General features: G+C 41.3%; 2 protein-coding genes across 2 annotated transcripts; both read right to left on the bottom strand.

The window, feature by feature from the left end:
* On the bottom strand, nucleotides 1-942 carry LOC106539468 (olfactory receptor 4M1). The gene has a single exon (XM_014054269.2). The coding sequence runs from the start codon at nucleotides 940-942 to the stop codon at nucleotides 1-3; it is 942 nt and encodes a 313-aa protein (XP_013909744.2).
* Nucleotides 943-10820: 9878 nt separating this feature from the next.
* Nucleotides 10821-11798, bottom strand: LOC106539469 (olfactory receptor 4Q3-like). The gene has a single exon (XM_014054270.2). It carries the CDS (start codon nucleotides 11763-11765, stop codon nucleotides 10821-10823), a length of 945 nt encoding a protein of 314 aa, XP_013909745.2. The 5' UTR covers nucleotides 11766-11798.
* Nucleotides 11799-20245: the final 8447 nt, after the last annotated feature.

Genomic DNA, 20245 nt, shown 5'->3' with positions numbered 1-20245 from the left:
TCATCCTACATGTTTCCTGCAGAGGAGGTACTGGAGAACCATCTTTTTCATGGCGGTTGTTATTTCCTTATTCCGGAGGGTATAAATGATGGGGTTGAGAAGGGGAAATATGATGGTATGGAAGACAGAGACCACTTTATCGGGTGCATATTCATCAAAAGGACGAGCATAGATGTAGATGGCAGGACCAAACATGAAAACGACAATGGTGATGTGAGAATAGCAGGTGGAGAGAGCTTTGCTAGCTGATTCGCCCACATTCTTCTTAAGCACACTCAGCAAGAAGGCATAGGAAATCAACAGTGCCACAAAGCAGACCACAGAAATCAGGCCACTGCTGAAGATCATGACCATCTCCTCCCTGAAGGAATCACTACAGGTGATCCTCAGCACTTGGGTGATGTCACAGAAATAATTGTCCAGTTCATTAGGCCCACAGAACGGGAGGCGGATAATCAGCACAACCTGGATCAAGGAATGGATAAAGCCTCCAGCCCAGGAAGCCACCACTAATACGATGCAAAGTCTTCGGCTCATCTGGACTGAGTAATGCAAAGGCTTGCAGATGGCAACATAGCGATCGTAGGCCATGACGGTGAGTAGGAACATCTCTGCAGCCCCCACAAAATGGAGGAAGAAAAGCTGAGCAATGCAGCCCCCGAAAGAAATGACTTTGCGCTCGGCGAAGAAGTCAACCAACATCTTGGGTGCAGTGATGGAGGAATACCAGATGTCCAAAAAAGCCAAGTTGGCTAACAGAAAATACATGGGGGAGTTGAGGTGTGCATCTCCTCGGATGGTAATAATAATCAGCACATTGCTTGGTAAGACGATGAGATAAAAGATGAGGAAGAGAGCAAAGAGAAAAAGCTGGAGGCCACGTTCATGGGACAGACCCATCAGTATGAACTCAGTCACGTAAGAACTGTTCTTCACTCCCATAGATGGTGGGTGAAATAGGGCAGAAGGTAACTCTACCATCACAGATTCAACCACTCTTGTTCCAGTGTTCAATTTCTGGATACAAAAGAAACACCCAGAAAAAAGTGAATAAATGGTGGGGAAAAGAGTGGGAAATAAGAAACTGATCAAATGAATTAATAAGACAAAGGACCCACATAAACTAAGGACAGAATTATTCACATACGTCTCCAATAATTTTACCTTCTGCTACTTTATGAAAGATAGATTCCCTGGGAAGCGTTTACTGAAATAAGGGAAAAAGAAAAAACCAAAAACAAACAGAAACCATGGAAGAGGAGGGGAAGAAAAAAAAAAGAAAAGGACAATATTATAGTAGATAGTAAGCAATTCAGTTTTTAAACGTTGTGTTAAATGTTGACGACAGGATAGAATTGTGACAATTCCCCCACCCCCACTATATTTGGAACTTTCATTATATTTGCAATGATGTGACCTTCTGGTTTACATTTATGTAGTACCCTCATAGAATAAGGCAATTATTTCATGGGGAGAGATTAGAGTTGGGAAATAAACAAATACAAATAATTATGTTGTTTTGCAAAGTGATCTCAACTATGTCTCTGAATGGTCATCTATTTGGCAACTTCAAATTTCAATTAATAAATGCTCTGTCTTACATATTGGTAAACGTAATCAAGATGTCAAGTATAAACTAAATGGCCATTGATCTAGCAGCTGACTCTCACTTTTATAAGGTGTAGGTAGTAGGTGTACTTATCTCTGACGAGTTATGCTCCACAGCTCACTGTTGCTAAAAAAGCCTTAAGAGTTGTAAGCTTAATTTTGGGAAGCTTTTTTCCCTGGAAACATTGTATTGCTAATTAAGAGCTTATAAAACTTACGTATGCTAGACCAACCTTAGAGTATTGTTCAACTGTTTGGAATTCCCACCATATATCCGACATCAGTACAAATGAGCGGGTTCAGAAGTATTTCACGAGAAAAGTCTTGCACTCTTCCGTACACAATATATGTAGTGATATTTTACATGTAAATGACTTTCTCTGTTTTAATCGCAACAATACATGTACGAACAGCCGCTTTAAACACAATATAAATCATTCTAAACTTGACTGTAAAAATATGATTTGTGTAGTAGAGTTGTCAAAGTCTGGAATGCTCTACCTGATTCAGTTGTCTCAGCTATAAATTTTCACAGTTTCAGTCACAGTTTGACTTCCGTGGACCCAATTCATATTTAAGTGGTCAGCAGAGGGGGTGTGCATAAGTGCACTAATGTGCCTATTATCCCTGTCGCTATATTTTTCTCCTACTCTTGTTCCCATTTTTGTTTGATAAATTCCAATAAATAAACTTTTAAAGACAGTTATTTCCTACTGCATGCATGGAACATTCTCTGTGAGGTAAACGGCTATTGGGAAATAAAGGCGTATCTGATATCAATGAGTCACAGCTCCATTTATTGTGATTAATAAAGTTTTAGTAATACCTACCAGCAACAAAGTTGAAGAGAAGAAGCAACCTCTTTCTACCAGAAAAGGATCGGCTGCTCTGAGAGGACCATCTTCTCAACAACATATAGATTGATCTACAAAATGCAACAACATCCTAGCTTAAGGATCTGGGCTCAGGCAACACTTAAGGAATCACAGTAGACAACTCGAAGAGATGTGAATTCTGTGGGGAATCATTAAAAGTGCAACTTGCTTCTTTCCCTTGAGGGATGAAGAAGGCAAAGTTTTAAGGAGGTCCCCAGATGGGTCTAAAGGTTATACTCAGAGCTGAACAATATGAGGGGTTTGTGAGCAACATGCTGAGATTAAAGGACATTGATGTGTTATCCGGACTCCTGTCTATTTTGTTTTGCATTTTCAAGTTTTTTTAAAATTATGTTAATACCTGCATAATGTATGAAATCAAATACCATAGAAATACCACGTCATGACTAGGGATGACACGACAGACGTGTCTCTATGAGAGATTGCTACACAGAACAGGGGGATCAACTCATTCTCCAAAGCACCTAAAGGCAGGTCAAAAGTAACAGACAGAAACTTATCATGAGAGATTCAACTTAGAACTAAATTGAAATTTGTTGACAACAATTAATCAGTGGAATTGGCTTGCCTCTGGAAGTTGTAGGTGTTCCATCATTGGGTGTTTTTAAGTAGTGATCAGATATCAGTTTGTCTAGAATTCTATAGGAACAATTGATTGAACAGAGGTTGGACTTGGAATCCTTTATGGTCCTTTCCAACTCTGTTATTCTGTTATTTTGTCATGGTATTTACAGAAATGTCATTGTAGCCTGTTCTGACCCCCTCTCTGTCCAGTAACAAATGCCGAGACAAGCTTAACTGGAATTTCACAGCACTTTAATTAACAGGAAACATAAACTTCGGTGGCTGAAAGCCCAAGCATAAACAAACAGATAAAAACCTTGGCAGCAACTCAGACTTTGACATAGGCAGATAACAGCTTCTCCAGGGTTATGAATGAAGTTGAATCCTGCAAATCAGACTCCTCCCCAAGTCCCTCCTTAAATACAATCTTGAGAGGAGCCTAATTACAACCAGCTGAGTCCAATTATCTTTTGTAACTGCATAGCTGTGTTCTCTGTCGATCTGCCCGGCGTTGCCTGGCATCCAGGACCACCTCCCTTGTCTCCTCGTCACTACTCCAAGGCCTGATGTCATGAGCACCTTCCCTTCGGCTCTCACCACTGCTCCATGCCTCAGGCACCTCCTGGTGGCCAGACAGCCTCTCTGTGCCCTGCTCGGAGTCAGAACCCTGTCCAGGGTCCTCCACCTCCCCCAGAGCTGACTCATAAGGCCCCTCGCTGTCGGAGTCTGTTTGCAGCTCCAACGGCTCCTGCTGGGCCACAACAGTAGCCATACAAATACCATGCCATATCATGGTTCTTGTCCACAAGGGAAAGTTCAGGAGAAAAGTCAAAAATATCCTTGACCAGTCCTAACCTTGGAAAAACCAAAATGACCTTTCTCAGATTGAAGTCCTTAGAGGGAAAAATATAGGACTACAAACTAATTTCTCTCTCTCTTGTGTTTAGATTTTTATGGTCTTTAAGGAAGCATTCTATTCTCAGCTTCACTTTCCAGTTTCAGGGATTCAGATTAAAAGGGACTAGAAAAGGAAGGAAGGAAGGAAGGAAGGAAGGAAGGAAGGAAGGAAGGAAGGAAGGAAGACTATCTGCACGAGAAGCTAGAAAACAGCTCCTGATTTGAGTTGGAAATATTAGATGAAGACTTGCAACTATTCCCTTCAAAACCATGTGTCAGGGTTCCAAATAGCATCCAAAAATAAATTAGAGTCCAAGGCAAAGTATTGCTCAAAGTTCCAATTTATTAAGAGAGCCACTTTGGCACATCTGGGAAAATCTAAAAGCTTCCCCATTTTCCCCACCCAGTTAAAAGTTCAAGATCTTGTCCCCACGCCACAATTCCATCTCATGGTCCAATCTTTGATTGCCATGCTGGCAGTTCCACCCATCTAGTTCCGGTCAAATGTAGAGACAAAGGAGGACCTTGGCTTTCTAGAAATTTTTTTGTTGTGACTACATAGTATGTGACTCCTTACAACCCTCCCTCCCATTTTCCCACAATAGAAAATGCATAGAAGAATAATAGAAAGTATGGCAGTCCAAAAATCCCAAAGAAAAGATAGCTGCAGGCCTGACACCATAAGGGTTTCAACATCTCTTATATTTAACTGCAGCTTTAGGAATAAACTAGGCAGAGGTGGGTTTCACATAATTTTACCACCAGTTCACCGTGCATCGAAAATGTGAGCGCACACCTGCGTATACGCGCAGCTTTCTGGGCATGCATTTTGCTCACATGCACAGCTTTCATGCATGCACGTGGCATAGAAAACGTGGCTAAATAGGACAGCATAGCACCGGGGCGGGTGAGTGGGCCCAGCTGCAGGTTGCCACTATCAGTTTGCTTGAACTGGTCCGATCAGTTTGCTTGAACTGGTCCGAACCGGCTGAATATCTCCACTGGAAGTAGGTAATCTGTAATCTGTAAAACAAAGCCCTGGATTCTACAACCGTGTTTGGTTGCAAGAACAGTTCTAAGGGTCTTATACACCTGTGGACAGACTATAGTGCTTTTTTGGGGGGGAACACACCTATCTATCCTCTCACAAAGACAAAATAAAAGCTAGGGTGATAGGAAGCAATTTCATCATCACTAGGTAGTGCTAATCCTAGCAATAGCTCTTGACTTATATATCACTTCATAGTGCTTTTACAGCCCTCACTAAGCAGTTTACAGAGTCAGCCTATTGCCCTCAACAATCTGGGTCCTCCTTTTACCAACCTCGGAAAGATGAAAGGCTGAGTCAGGATTGAACTGCTGACAGTAGGCAGTGTCGGCCTGCATTAATGCATTCTAACCACTGTGCCCCCACAACTCTGGTAGGAAGAACTTCACCAATAAATTACATTTTTAAAAAAGAAACCAGTGAACTATTTTGGGTCATATTTTATGTCCACTCCCATCAAGATGCCCAAATGTGACCAAGCACCTCAAAAATATGAAGAACAAATAATCCAATCTGCAATAAGCGGCTTTCCTATAATTAATAATTTATATTTCTTATAATTAATAAGAGCCGAGGTGGCGCAGTGGTTAGATTGCAGTACTGCAGGCCACTTTAGCTGACTGTGATCTGCAGTTCAGCGGTTCAAATCTCACCGGCTCAAGGTCGACTCAGCCTTCCATCCTTCCGAGGTGGGTGAAATAAGGACCCGGAGTGTGGGGGCAATTTGCTGACTCAATTTGCTAAAAAATTTTGTAAACCGCTTAGAGAGGGCTGAAAGCCCTATGAAATGGTATATAAGCCTAATAACTAACTAACTAACTAACTAACTAACTAACTAACTAACTAACTAACTAACTAAATAAATAAATAAATCTCCATCACCTCAAACCATGTACCTTTAATATCATTTTAAAAAAAAGAACAAATGTCCAGTAAGAATACATTTCCTGTAAGATGCCAAGTTATTATGCAGCAGTGAGCTATATTTTAAGAAAAGGGAAGTCTCATTCAAATCAAGTTCAACTCTTGATAACTTCATGAACATGCCCATGTATTGATAACCCGTACAGATTTAATTTTTAAATGCTCTTTTTGGGGAGGAATTGTTATCTCTTAGTCTATGTTAGAGGGATGCGGTGACTCAGTGGCTAAGATGCTGAGCTTGTCAATCAGAAAGGTTGGTAGTTTGGTGGTTTGAATCCCTAGTGCCACGCAATGGAGTGAGCTCCCATTACTTGTCCCAGCTTCTGCCAACCTAGCAATTCGAAAGCATGTAAAAATGCAAGTAGAAAAATAGGGAACCACCTTTGGTGGGAAGGTAACAATGTTACATGCGTTTAGTTGTGCCGGCCACATGATCATTGAGACGTATTCGGACAATGCTGGCTTTTCGGCTTTGAAATGGAGATGAGCATCACCCCCTAGAGTTGGGAATAACTAGCGCATATGTGCGAGGGGAACCTTTACCTTAGTTCAGTGTTTCCCAAAATGTGGTACGTGTACCTCCAGAGGTACAGGAAGAGTTTGGTGGGGGTACGCGTTGCACCGGAGTTTGGTGGGGATCACGTGGGAATATCCACTGCACCGTGCTTAGCTGCGCCCACAGAACAAGGAAAGAAATAGGCACGTATTGCAGTTTTTACATGGGAACTGGGCCCATCGTACATCGTATCGCAACTCATTATGGCGGGAACTTCTGCGCATCCTACGCGCAGCTCGGGTTCGGCCATTTTTAAACTGCAGGAACATTAACAATTGACGTTGAGCCGCGGAGCTGTTTAAACGCTGGAGAATTGCAGTGTTATCTAATGGTTAGACAGTCTTGTGAGGCGTGACACGGCGTGAATATACTGCACTTCTTTACAGAGACAACTTACTTCTTTAATAGTTAGTTCCGGGCGCCTGTTATCGTGCTTTAGTAAGTTCCACTGATTTTGATTATTGAACCGCATCTCAGATTAAAATTAACAACCAGGGAACCAAATTATGATGATCTGTCATCTCAACATAAACAATTTCATCCTTCTCATTGAATCAAATAAATGTTCTTTATAATATAACTTTCGTTTATTTTGCGTATGTACCAAAAAAATAAAAAATAAATATATTTTGATTTTTATTAAAGCATATGTTTTTTATGAAGGGTACTCAGCGTTACGAAAATTATAGAAGGAGTACACATATGTCAAAAGTTTGGGAAACACTATCTTACTGCTTATTGCTGATTACCTTTTCAATACTAACTAGGCCCACCCCTGCTTAGATAATAAAGCTGGCTAAATACTTCTATTGAGATGGCCAGGCCAATATTGTAAGTAATGTCTGGAAAATCTTATGGGCCACTGAAGGGTTTTTCAGGGGTGGTTTGTCATTGCCTTCTTTTTAGGGCTGAGAGAAAGTGTCTGGCCCAAGGTCATTCAGATGGCTTTCTCTCTCAAGTGGGTCTAGGACTCGTGGTCTCCTGGTTTCTACCCTGGTGCCCTAACCACTATACCTCTTTCCTTCAAATTACAGAAAAAGGCAAATGAGAGGCCTCAAGTGTATTGGTTTGGAAAAAATAGACTAAGTAAATACATGTACATAACTCTGTGAGCCAAATGTATTTCTTCCCTGCCTCTGGATTTGTGAGAAAGTAACTCATTTCAGTAGGGATGTGGTGGCTCAGTGGCTAAGAAGCTGAGCTTGTCGATCAGAAGGTCAGTGGTTCGAATCCCTAGTGCCGCGTAACGGAGTGAGCTCCCGTTACTTGTCCCAGCTTCTGCAAACCTAGCAGTTTGAAAACACAGTTAAAAAATGTAAGTAGAAAAATAGGAACCACCTTTGGCGGGGAGATAACAGCGTTCTATGCACCTTTGGCCTTTAGTCATGTTGGCCACATGACCAATGAGACATCTTTGGACAGTGCTGGCACTTCAGCTTTGAAATGGAGATTAGCACCGCCCCCTAGAGTCAGGAACAACTAGAAGATATGTGCAAGGGGAACCTTTACCTTAACTCATTTCAGTGACAATTAAGAACAGAGCAAGGACAATATACATCCTTCTTTCCTAATAATGCTGCATCTACACTCAATCATGAGCTTTCCTTGTAGGTGGACACCCATGCCTGTGGTGTCAAAAGAAAATCAGGAGTTTGGTAGCAGGTTTTCTGACTAGCAATTTCTTTTCTTTTTTTAAAGCATATGCTTTGATAAGCAGCAGTTCCCTTGATTTGGTGCATAGAATGTCTACATCACAGATTCTTAACTGGGCAATTTTAAGAACTTTGACTCCCAGAATTCTCCAACCAGACATGCTGGAAAATGGAAAGTTTATAGCACTTCTTGCTCACTTTCCTTTCAAATAGAAAACAATTTAGGTGGATCCCAATGACTTTTCATGCAGCGGACTTAAAGGTATTGGCTATTAACACTCCCATGAAATGTATCTACCCTTCACTTCATTTTAATCAAAGTAATTGAACTTTCCTGAATGAAAAGGACATGTCTAGAGACAGAGGGTAAATTTTCCTTGAGCTTTTCCAAAGCCACTTTCAAATCTTGGTTCCTCAGTATAAATGAAAGGATTCAGGACAAGTGTGGTGATTCTGTAGAGAACAGAAACTGCTTTATCCAAGGGAAAGCTGCAGAAAGGATGGGGATAAATGTAGATGCAAGGAATCAAAACTCAGGGTTACTATCATGATATGAGATGTACAAGCAGAGATAGCCTTGCTCTGGCCTGGAGAAGACTGTCTTGAGCTGAGTATCTCTGAGAGAAAGGGATACCCAAGCTAGTGTTACTTTAGACATGGGAGCCAATAGGATGACTTTGACCCAATTAGGGAAATAGCAAATGACTTCTGAGAATATTGTCAAAAAAACCCCACTATGGTCTTGCCCATGTAGTTCCTCAGGAGTCAAAACTGATTTGAGATGTGTGTGCACGCGCGCACACACACACACACACATTCAGAGCATCATGAGGAACAGGACCTTTTGGGAATGGTCCCATAGTTATGGAATGACCTTCCAAAGAAATTATCCTTGGCATTCAGGGTTAAGTATCTTCTGAAAGGTCTGTTAGAATCAAGGGTTCAGACTTTGCATGACAAGTCTCTTCTTGCCCCAAAGGTGCTTTTTCAAGAGGCAACTGGACTTTCTGGTTTTTCGTTGAAGACATTTCACTTCCCATCCAAGAAGCTTCTTCAGCTCTGACTGGATAGTGGGGAATGGAAGGATTTATACTCCTTGCAGACAGCTGGTCATTTGCATTCTTTAAGTGAGTCATTAAGATCCCCCCTGTAGGTTTATCTGTGTCATCAGGGTCAACTGAGTGGTAAAAATGGGTGTGGAGCCTTCTTGGAACTACGTTGCAGGACTGAAGAAGCTTCTTGGATGAGAAGCGAAACATCTTCAAGGAAAGTCCAGTTGCCTCTTGAAAAAGCATCTTTGGGACAACTATGACCTGGATGACTTAGAATCTCCATAGACAATAAGTCTCTTCTTGGTATTGCAAAGCAGAATGTTAACATAGAATGAAAAAAAAAACACAATTGGAAGGGACATTGGAGGTCATCTAAAATCCAATCCTCTACTCAAGCAGGACAAGCTATGTCCATGGTTGTCAAACTCAATTGCATCATGTGACATATTGTGCCATATCACAACATTTTTTTGCCCTTGCATGGTGGGTGTGACCTGTGCATGATGCCTCCGCCCCGGGGGCCACCAGTTTGAAAGGCCTGACTTGTTCCAATTCAGACAAATGGTTTTCACTCCCATCTTTTTTTGAAAGCCTGCAGTACTGGAGCACCAACCATTTCTGAAGGCAAGCCATTCCATTGGTTGATTGCTCTCCCTATTAGGAAATTTCTCTTTAGTTTTAGGTTGCTTCTTTTTTGTTTGATTGTTTCCATCAATTGTTTTTTGCCTTGCCTTCTGGTGCTTTGGAAAATAGTTTGACCCATTTGTCTTTCTAGGAGCACTTCAAATATTAGAATATTGCTATCACATCTCCACTAGTCGTTCTTCTCACTTGACTAGACATATAAAATTCCTGCAACTGTTCTTTTTATTTATGTATTTGCCTCCAGCCCTCTAATCATCTTTATTGCCCTTCTCTGCACTCTTTCCAGAGTTTCAACCACTTTTTTTTAATATTGTAGTGACCAGAACTAGATGCATTATCCCACGCGTGGTCTTATTAAGGTTTTATAAAGTGTTGTTAGAATTTCATATGATCTTGATTCTATTTTCTCTATTAATGAAACCTAGGATTGCCAGGAAATGTATATGAACAAATGAATATTACACATTTAGGTAAAGATGAATGATACTGTTTTATTGAATTATTGTTATTAAGATATCATTTGCAACACCTAGATAATTCTACATGCATATCAATATTGTGAATAAATGAAATATATTTTTAAAATTATGATGACTTCCAGCAAACAGTTTTCTCATGACTAATTTCTAATTCTCCAAGCGAGGAAAATACTTCTAGAAAACCTTGAATCTGCTCCGTCTGACAGAGTCCAGGAGACTCTGGATTTGTTGTATGCTTATTTGGTTGATTGATTGCTTGTTAATTAAATTTTCTATGCCACTCATCTCCCCTATAAAGTGACTCAGGGCAACCTACAGGTTTTAAAACAAATATAAAAATAATAAAAATATGAAAGCATTAAAATTGCACAGATTAATATTTTTAAAAACCAGATGGGTTGCCATATCTGCAAGAAATACTCACCTGCAATGTTCAGAAAAGATAACAAAAGAGAGCCATCAGCCCCCTCCCCCCAAAAAAAAATTGTTGTCCAATTCCTCATATTTTCTTCTGTGGTGCAACAATGGGACAAATGTATTTTTTCTGCACTTGGCTCATAGCCTCCCTCATATCTCGGTTTCTCAAGGTATATATGATGGGGTTGAGAAGAGGAGTGATTATTGTGTAGAATATGGATGCCAGATTATCCACACTGGTGTTAAACAGTGGGACAAGGTACACAAAAAGACATGGTACAAAAATGAGGCTGACTACTATTAAATGAGAGCTGCAGGTGTACAGAGCTTTCCCTCCACTCTCTCTGAAATGTCCTTGGAGTGTGGTCAAGATGATGGCATAGGAGATCAGCAAGATAACGAAGCACACCAGGGACAGCAGACCACTGTTGGCCACCATGAGTATCTCAGTCACTCGGATATCAACACAAGCCAGCTTGACAATCTGTGGAACGTCACAAAAGAAATTGTCCACTTCATTTGGCCCACAGAATGGCAGTCGCAGGACTAGGAGCAACTGGCTGCCAGAGTGAAGGAGTCCTCCAGCCCAACAGAAACACAATAGCCTAATGCAGCATGGACGGTTCATTGTGGTTGTGTATGTCAGTGGGTGGCAAATGGCCACATAGCGATCGTAGGCCATGAGGGTCAGGAGGAGCATCTCCGAACCTCCAAGGAAGTGTAGAAAAAAGAGCTGGGACATACATCCCCCAAATGAGATTGTCCTGCCACAGGTGATGAGATCTGTTGCTACCTTGGGAACGACCACTGAAACCAAGGCAGTATCGATGAAGGATAAATTAGCTAAGAAAAAATACATGGGTGACTTTAGAAGGTGTGGATCTATATGCACCGTCAATATTATGAGAATGTTACCCAACAGTGTGGCAGCATAAGACAGCACGACTAAGATAGATAGAAGGAGTTGGATGGGTCGAGATTTGGAAAGACCCAAGAAGGTGAATTCAGCAACTCTGGAGGCATTCATGAAGGTGCCAGGACCTTGCAAGGGAAACAAGAGTAGTTTAGCTCTGCAACTTTCAGCACCTTCTCCTATTAATTCTTTGATAAATGGATCAATGAATAAATTTGTATGGAAATAAAATGAACCCATGATGCCACATAGTGCAAAGAGAAGCAATATTAACTTCAGAATCTATTATAAGACACTCTCCAGAATGCCTTTCATATGTCTACTCCGTCCATTCATAGAAATCCGAGTTTTCATAGGTCAGTAGATGCTGGAGACTATACTTCTTTGCAATCTTTGGAAAGCTACCAATTCCCAGCTAAGAAAGAAGCCAGAACTCCTGAAAGGATATTCTAAATTTCCCTCCCACCCAGAATAGATTAATTTATTCATTAATCTATTCCATTTTCATATTGGAAGAATCAAAATGAATCATTTCACATGCAGCTCATGAAGCATAATATTTTTTCTGGACAGATCACAGATAGTCTCAACAGCTTCTCAAACACAGAATAATTAGATATCTCCTGAATCTTTTCCACCAGTACTTCAGAGATCTGCAGATGTTTTAAGAAAATAACAGTACCAATGACAGCAGTAGTGCTCCAAGTTGCTGATATGATCTAATTATAAGAAGCAGAGAAATCTAGTATAGAAAGGAACAATTCACCATTAAATAGCAGCATCCTACAATTGTCCAGCTAAGGATGACAAGGAATGACTTTCCCTAGCTAACCAAAGTCCATTTAAGATATGATTCTTTGCGAGAATCATTTGATTCCGAACCTCTATGGAAAGTAGTGAGTGGGAGTTAGATCCCCATTCTGCTTTTTTCCTAACCCACTTCTTGGAATTTTTCAAGGGAAAAAATATAACACTTTAAAGAGATCATGTCTGCTAAGTAGGAATTAACTCCCACTGGGAAAAAAGTCTTAGATGTAAATCCATGTGTGTAGCACAAATAGTTCTAGATGACATATATTCATTTGACTTTTGGCTTAATCCTGAAAACACAATCCTATATCCAATCTGATACTTCTGACCAGGAGACAAAGTGAAGTATGAGTGTCAAGACTTATTTACGCACTCATTGTAGCAAATCATTTTCAGAGTCTTGAAAAATGTGTATGGCGAGCTGATCTCAATGATCAGGAGTCAGCAAATTGTGTTGGGAGAATTATGCACCAGTTAAGTAGGCATGTAGCTGCAATCTGCTAGAAAATCTGTAGGTGTCTGTGTGTATCTCTGTTATGTTTAGATTTGCCTTCTCTTTTCTTCCTTGGGGTAGCCACTTACTTGCTTGTTTTTAAATCTGTACTAGATCTTAGGTCAGTAAACTATTTCTATGGTATTAGAAAGAGAGCAACTAGCATAGTAGGGACAGAATACTCATTATCATCCCACTCATTCCACCAAGTAATATAGGGCACATGTGTATGTGCCTGGAGGGAGGGAGGGAGGGAGGGAGGGAGGGAGAGAGAGAGAGAGAGAGAGAGAGAGAGAGAGAGAGAAACACTAACACTGTTTTATAGCTATTCTGTAGGAGATGACCAGGCTGAGCCTGAGGGAAGGGTCAAACACATAATCAGTCATGAGTTCCTGCATACCCACAAGAGCTTTACGTCCAGCCCACCCTGAATTTATTTCTATTCTTAACTTCTGCTAATTTCCCTTGACTGTTAGTAGTTCAGATTCTTGTAGAGATCTTAAGCTTGCAATAAATCTTTATACTCATTTCGACTGTCTGAATCTTCTGATTTCTCCTGCACTTGACATGTTACCCCAAAGAATGGACAAAACAATGGGTTGGCATCCCATCCTGAGGTCTCTAGCGAAGTCCACCTTTAAAGCATCCAACTTTCAGGCTCCCTAACTGTCCATGGCTTCTATCTCAAGACATCATTTCAGCTCTGATTCCCAAGATGTATTGTTAACCTGCCTTATAGCACCTTTGTGATCCCTTGAGGGAATAAGGAAATCGATAAAGGAAAGTTTAAGAGGGGAAAAAAAGAATAAAAGAAGTGTTTCTGAGCAATGATTTCAGGTGCTTGTGTAACAAGTAGCCCTCCATCTCGCCATAGTGGCCAGAAACTAATGACTTAGTTTCTTAGTATTAGTGCAGAAATGGAGCTTACAAAACCTTTTTCTCAAGTTCCTCAAACCTCCTTCCCAAAACAGGCAAGGTCCACCCTGCACATCAAAGTCACCCCAAAGTTATTAAATTGGAATCAGTAGCCCTGCTTTGTTCAGGACTAACCTACCTTCTACAAAGTTACTTTCTTTCTGAAACCGAGTGGGAGAATCTCATGTTATCTGCTCATTCTAGTTGCTTAGCGAGACTTCCAAGACGCCCTAAAGATCACACCCACAGATGAGTTTCTAGAGAAGTCTACTATGGTTACCTTTTTTCTCCCTCTCTCTTTTGAAAATCAAGGACAGGGTGTGACCAGGGAATGAATCCTGCTTCTCCTGCCTCTACCGCACCAAACAACGCATAAGAAATATTTCAGTAGGCTCATTAAACCTTGGGGAAGCCAGTCTTTTGAGGCCCTTCCCTGGTCCCCAATCAAAACCAGATAATTGCAAAAGCAAAGGGAGATACTGCTGTAGGAAAGAGAGCAGACGAGGGCGATATGGATTTTTGTTTTGATGTGCCCCTAGATACAACCAACTGAATGACGTTGTGGTTTAGGATGATGAGAATTAATGGGGTACAGTGATTCTAGGCAGTGGTGGTTCAAATAATTTAACAACTGGTTCTCTGCTCTAATGATTTCTTCCATCAGCAACTTCACCAAACTGCTCAGAAAGTTAACAACCGGTTCTCCCAGAGTGGCACAAACTGGCTGAATCGCACCACTGATTCTAAGGCTTGACTGGCAGTTGAGAGACCCAGGTTCTAGTTTATACTTAGCAGTGGAAACTCATTAAGACTCTCAACAAATCACTCTTTCTCAGCCCATCATACCTTGGGAGAAAAATAGGAAGAGGAAGCAACATGTATATTAAAAAAGATGGAACACAAATCAAATAAATAAAGGATGACTCTTTATTGTCTCCTATACTAAACATAGAAATGTATTGGTTAAGTACATGTAGCTCTCAACTTAAAACTGGTCAGTTATGGACCCTCCCTCCCCAAGAAGTACCTACACAACACATATTTAAAGTTCCAATGATCTTTGTTGGTTCCCCCCCCCCATCAGTCATGTGATTGCATTTTGTATGTTTGTCAACTGGCCACATTTATGACAGTTTGCAATATCCTGTGGTCATATGACTGCAATTTATGTTTATTAAACAAGTGCTTATTTCTGGTTGCTGGCAAAAAAAAATGCCAGTTGAAGACAATTTCACTATATATTTTTGGCATCACCTAACAACTGCCTCAAAAATGTTGTAAAGTTGGGCCATCCTCCCAAGTAACAAGACCCTATGCCAAGTAAGACTTCATAGGTCATAAGAAGAGCATGGAAGGAACTACCAAGACAGTGCAGATTGCAAAGCAAAGCTATGCCTACCAGTGACACCTTGTGGGTGTCTTGACTTTAACCATCATGACATATAACAGAAATCTCAGGCTCCGTTATAGTTGTAAGTTGAGAACTACCTGTAGTTAGACCTTAGAAAGTCTTGCTCATGGAGTTCTGAATGAGAAGGTAATGTTGAATATTGACCTCCATCCTGCTCAGGAAGCATATTTAATAGGGATGTGCCATCATTTTGACTGTATTTGTGTTAATACTTGGGCTCCATTTCAAAGGAAAATCAAAATGGAAGTCCATTACTGCAAATTATTCAAATAAAGTATAATTAGCTATTTAATAGAAGTTGTGAATGTTCCATCAGTGGAATGTGTTAGGAAGAGATTGGATAACCATTTGTCCAGCTCAGGGGTCTCACACTTGATTTAATAGAGGGCCACATAAGGGTTGTGTTTGACCTCAAGGGGCTGGGGGGAATGGCTAGGGTGGGTGTGATACAGAGGTGGGTTCCTACCAGTTCATACCAGTTCGGTAGAACCGGTTCGTCAAATCTACTGAACTGGTTAGAAGATGTTCCACCAGTGGACCTGGAAAGCAGGCCACACCTACAGAAGAGGTTCAAAAATTTTTTGAAACCCACCACTGACACACACACACACACACACACACACACACACACACACACAGAGAGAGAGAGAGAAAGACAGACAGACTCACACAGAGAGAGAAAGAGAAAGAGAAAGAAAGGAAGAAAGAAAGAAAGAAAAAAGAAAGAAAAAGAGAGAGAGATGAAAGAAAAAAAGGAAAAAGGGACAGAGATAAAAGGAAGGAAATAGAGAGAGAGAGAGAGAGAGAGAGAGAGAGAGAGAGAGAGAGAGAGAGAGAGATTTTTGATTTTGATTTGATTTTATTGACATTTGTAGGCCGCCCTTTTCCCTGAGGGGACTCAGGGCGGCTCACATAAAATCAGGGAAGGGGAAATGCAGACAATAACAAAGACACATATAATAAAAACAGTAACCAACATGCATTCATCATTCGGGAGGGGCAACTATCTTCATCCCCAGGCCTGACGGGCTAGCCAGTTCTTCAAGGCTGAGAGAGAAAGAGAGAAAGAAAGAAAGAAAGAAAGAAAGAAAGAAAGAAAGAAAGAAAGAAAGAAAACACATGGCCGGCAAGCCACTCCCACCAGGTCACATGGCCAGCAAGCCACTCCCACAAAGGAGGCCACACCCACAGAGTAGGTTCGAAATTTTTTTGAAACCCAGCACTGGTGTGATAGCTCGACATCACTCATTGAGGCTCCGTTTTCAGCCACGATGGCCTCCTGCAGCCCTCTGCCAGTGAAAACAGAACCCAGGTGAGGGGCATGTGTGGCCCATCTGGACTTCATTTTCAGTTGCGATGGCCTTTTGCAACCCTCTGCTAGTGAAACGGAGCTCCGCTTTCATTGGCAGAGGCACCGTGGGCAAGTCCACTGTTTCTGGGGTGGCCCCATGGGCTAGATCTCAACATACCACAGACCATGAATTTTACGCCACTGGCCTAGCTCATCTAGTTGTATTTCCTGTCTGGTCTGCCTATTAAGTCAAACAATTGTTGGGAAGGTGGTTACCCAGAAGTTTATGAGAACCTTGGAAGAAGTGATTTATCCAGACCTTTTGCACTTGGGATTCAGGCCAGGATTTAGTATAGACAATGGCCTTGGTTACATTTGTGGATTATCCCTGGAAGAAGCAGGATGAAGGTGATGTAACCAACTTTATGCTCCTTGATCTCTCAGTGGATTTCAAGATTGTGGACCACAATATCATACTGGGTTGTCTCTGGGGGTTCGAAATAGGGGCTATGATTCTACAGGGGCCATTCCTTCCTCTAGGCTAGTTTCAGTTGGTATTGATTGGGGGGGGGGAGACATGTGATTCGCTAGGCTCTTCATTGTGGGCGCCACAGGATTCACCTCTGTCTTCCTCTAATGTTCAAAATCTACATGAAACACCTGGTGGGATCATTGACTGATTTGTAATTCAATATCATTTGTTTATGTTTATCCCAGGCCAGGTCAACCTTCAGTACCAATGTTTGCAAGTTATGTGAGCTTGGTCTGCTCAGTTCGACCAAGACCGAGTGGCTCTGGATGTTAAGTAATTTTTCATCTTTAACCATAGATGGGGTAATACTTCCCCATTTAAGAGTAGTGTACAATCTTCTTGAGGTCTTCTTTCACTCCCAATTCCTGCTGGATGAACAGTGTCCAGAAAAGTATTTGCACAGTTTCTTCTCGTTTGCCATAGCTACAATTTTTTTCTAGATCAGAAGTCCTTCAGATGGTTCATCCTTAGAAAAGAGATATAAATAGAAAGAGAAAGGAACAAGGCATAAAATAAACAACTCAGATGACACATTATCAAATCGGGGTGGGAGGGGGATAGGAAACTATTAAAATACAAGGATACAAGTTAAAAACGGTGGAAGTAGATTTATTATTGGAAAGTAAAATGTTATACAGAGAAAATTATTTTTATGTAAATACAAAGCTCGGATAGCTGAAATGCCATCCCGAGAACCCATCAGAGAAATAATAAGCAAGGGCAACAATGGAAAGGAGGGAGGAGGAGGAGGGAAAGGAAGGAAGGAAGGGTAAAGCAGAGGAAGTAAGGGAGGGGAAGCAAGAGTAGGAGGGAGAGTAAGAAGGAGGAGGAGGAGGGGAAGAGAGGGGAAGAAGAAAGGAGAGGAGGGAAGAAGAAGGCAGAGAAGGGAGGTTGAGAAGATAGAAGGAGCAAGGTTGTTGCAAAATAAGATTGAGACATGGAGTGGCAAGAAATTGACCCAAACTGTATGCTATATATTTGTAAGAAGATAACGATAAATAATAATGATTAAAGGATAAATGTTAATAGCACCTAAAAGAATGTATATTTGTGAATGAATTTGAAAGGGAAAAATAAAAAACTTTTTTTTTAAAAAAAGATGGTTGCTCCTGTCTTAGTCATCCGAGGCCTTAATGACAGGTTGTACATGAGGCTCAGAGGTGGGTTCCTACCAGTTCGCACCTATTCAGTAGAACTGGTTCGTCAAATCTACCGAACTGGTTTGAAGAGGTTCCACCAGTGGACCCGGAAAGCAGGCCACACCTACAGAAGAGGTTCCAAAAATTTTTGAAACCCACCACTGGTCCTTGGATATGATTATTCTACACTGTCATGCTCATATTTATAAAACTCAGTGCCTCTGTGAAAGGTAAGGATGACTACTGCGTTTGTGGTGCAATCAGAACATTGCGTGTGTTGAAGTTGTTTTAACGCAAACCAAAGATGCCTTTTAAAAAACAAGTTTACATCATATTCTTATGCATGCCAGTGCTGTGTGTGAGGTAATTTAAGGTGATTCTGACAAGTGTTGTCAGCATCTTCATATCCGGTCACATGGGTGGCAAGCCACTCCCATCCGGTCACATGGGCAGCAAGCCACTCCCACAAAGGAGACCACACCCACATAGTAGGTTCGAACAATTTTTGAAACCCATCACTGTTCCAGGCCCTTCTTAAAACCTACATGACATAAGATCTGGTTATTTGGGGGGGAATCACCTATTTCCTATGGCATCCAGTGGGCAGGCCACAATTTGTTCTGACAGGGTTGGCACACTCCAGTTCCTTTGATCAAGCAATATTATCTATCGGGACTCTGGAAGTATGCTTTTACTGTCATGGATATGAACCCTTCTCCTGCAAACTCCACTCCCTTTTGCACCTCTTTTATTTCCCCTCGGAGGGGCCATTCATCATCTGGTCTTACTCCCAAGTCGACCCGTGTTCTTTAATTGTTCCCTTCATCTGGAAACTCTGCGCATGCGCACACTGGAAACAGGCTCCAACTGTTCGTCTGCCTCACTGATGTCTGGCTCTGAAGGCAGCTGATCACTGCATATGGCTCTGGCCCCCTCTCTGCCTCCGACACAGAGCCCTCATCAGAGGCTTCCCCAGACTCCAGGACTGGCCCATCTTCCTCCCCAAACTCCTCACTGTCTGAATCTGCTGCCAGCTCCACTGGTCACAGGGGGGCCACAACAGGTTGCAACATTTGAGGTTTTTTTTAAAAAAAATCTAGAAAGGAGGTGAGAATGAGGAGGTCAACCAGTGAAATTAAATCTTGTAGAAATAAAGTAAAAGGATTTTAATATGCACACAACATTTAATTCAGTTTTGGAAGTTGCTACCATGAGATTTGTTGCTGGCTATCAGCTGGGATGACTTCAAGAAAAAGTTGGACCAATTTACGAAAGTCATGGGGATCAAAGGGTGCTAGCCTTGTTGGCCGAGTGACCGCCTCCAAAGGCCATCTGCTGTGAGACTAATGGGATTCTTTATGCAGTTGGTTGGTCACTGTAATCTGGACTAGATGGGCAAGGGATCTAACCCAGCAGGGCGCTGCATATGTTTTTCTATTAACTTACATTGCAAAGCATGATTAGCATTATTCTTGGTTTCACTGATGAGTTTATAATTCAGTGTCTAGTGTGAACATCAGAAAATTGTTAGATCTGCATCCAAAGTAAGCTTCATCTATAAATCTAACCCCCCCCCCCCAGTTCTGTATGTCCTTGGGATAGAGATGGAGAGATGGACCATATTGTCATTACATAAATTATATAACATAAGTATTTGTATCCATTTTCAGGCTCTTGAAAATCCACCGTATTATTAATGGCAGCAGCAAGCTGTTTCCCTCTACATTTTTCAGTTCTGCAATTTAGGAATTACATCCTAAAACATGTCATAATCCCAAAAATCGAGGAGGCAAAATATTGGGACATATTGTTTATATTGGGGCAATTTAGAGGTGGAATTTAATGACAAAATAGGTGATGTTAGTCTTGTGAAAGAATATCAAATGTCATTGGCTAAGGTGGCCATAGGTAATAGAACACTACTGGCATTAATAGACTGTATCCTGCATTCTGCAGGGAGATCTCCCACTAGCAGAGTTTATAATGTGTTGATTATAAATGGA

The sequence above is a fragment of the Thamnophis sirtalis genome, unplaced genomic scaffold (genome assembly GCF_051295495.1).
Source record: "Thamnophis sirtalis isolate CommonGarterSnake01/CBP01778 unplaced genomic scaffold, rThaSir2_p1.2 scaffold_4, whole genome shotgun sequence".
Lineage (NCBI taxonomy): Eukaryota > Metazoa > Chordata > Lepidosauria > Squamata > Natricidae > Thamnophis > Thamnophis sirtalis.
The sequence above is the reverse complement of the archived record's forward strand: the minus strand, read 5'-3'. Positions and strand labels throughout refer to the sequence as shown.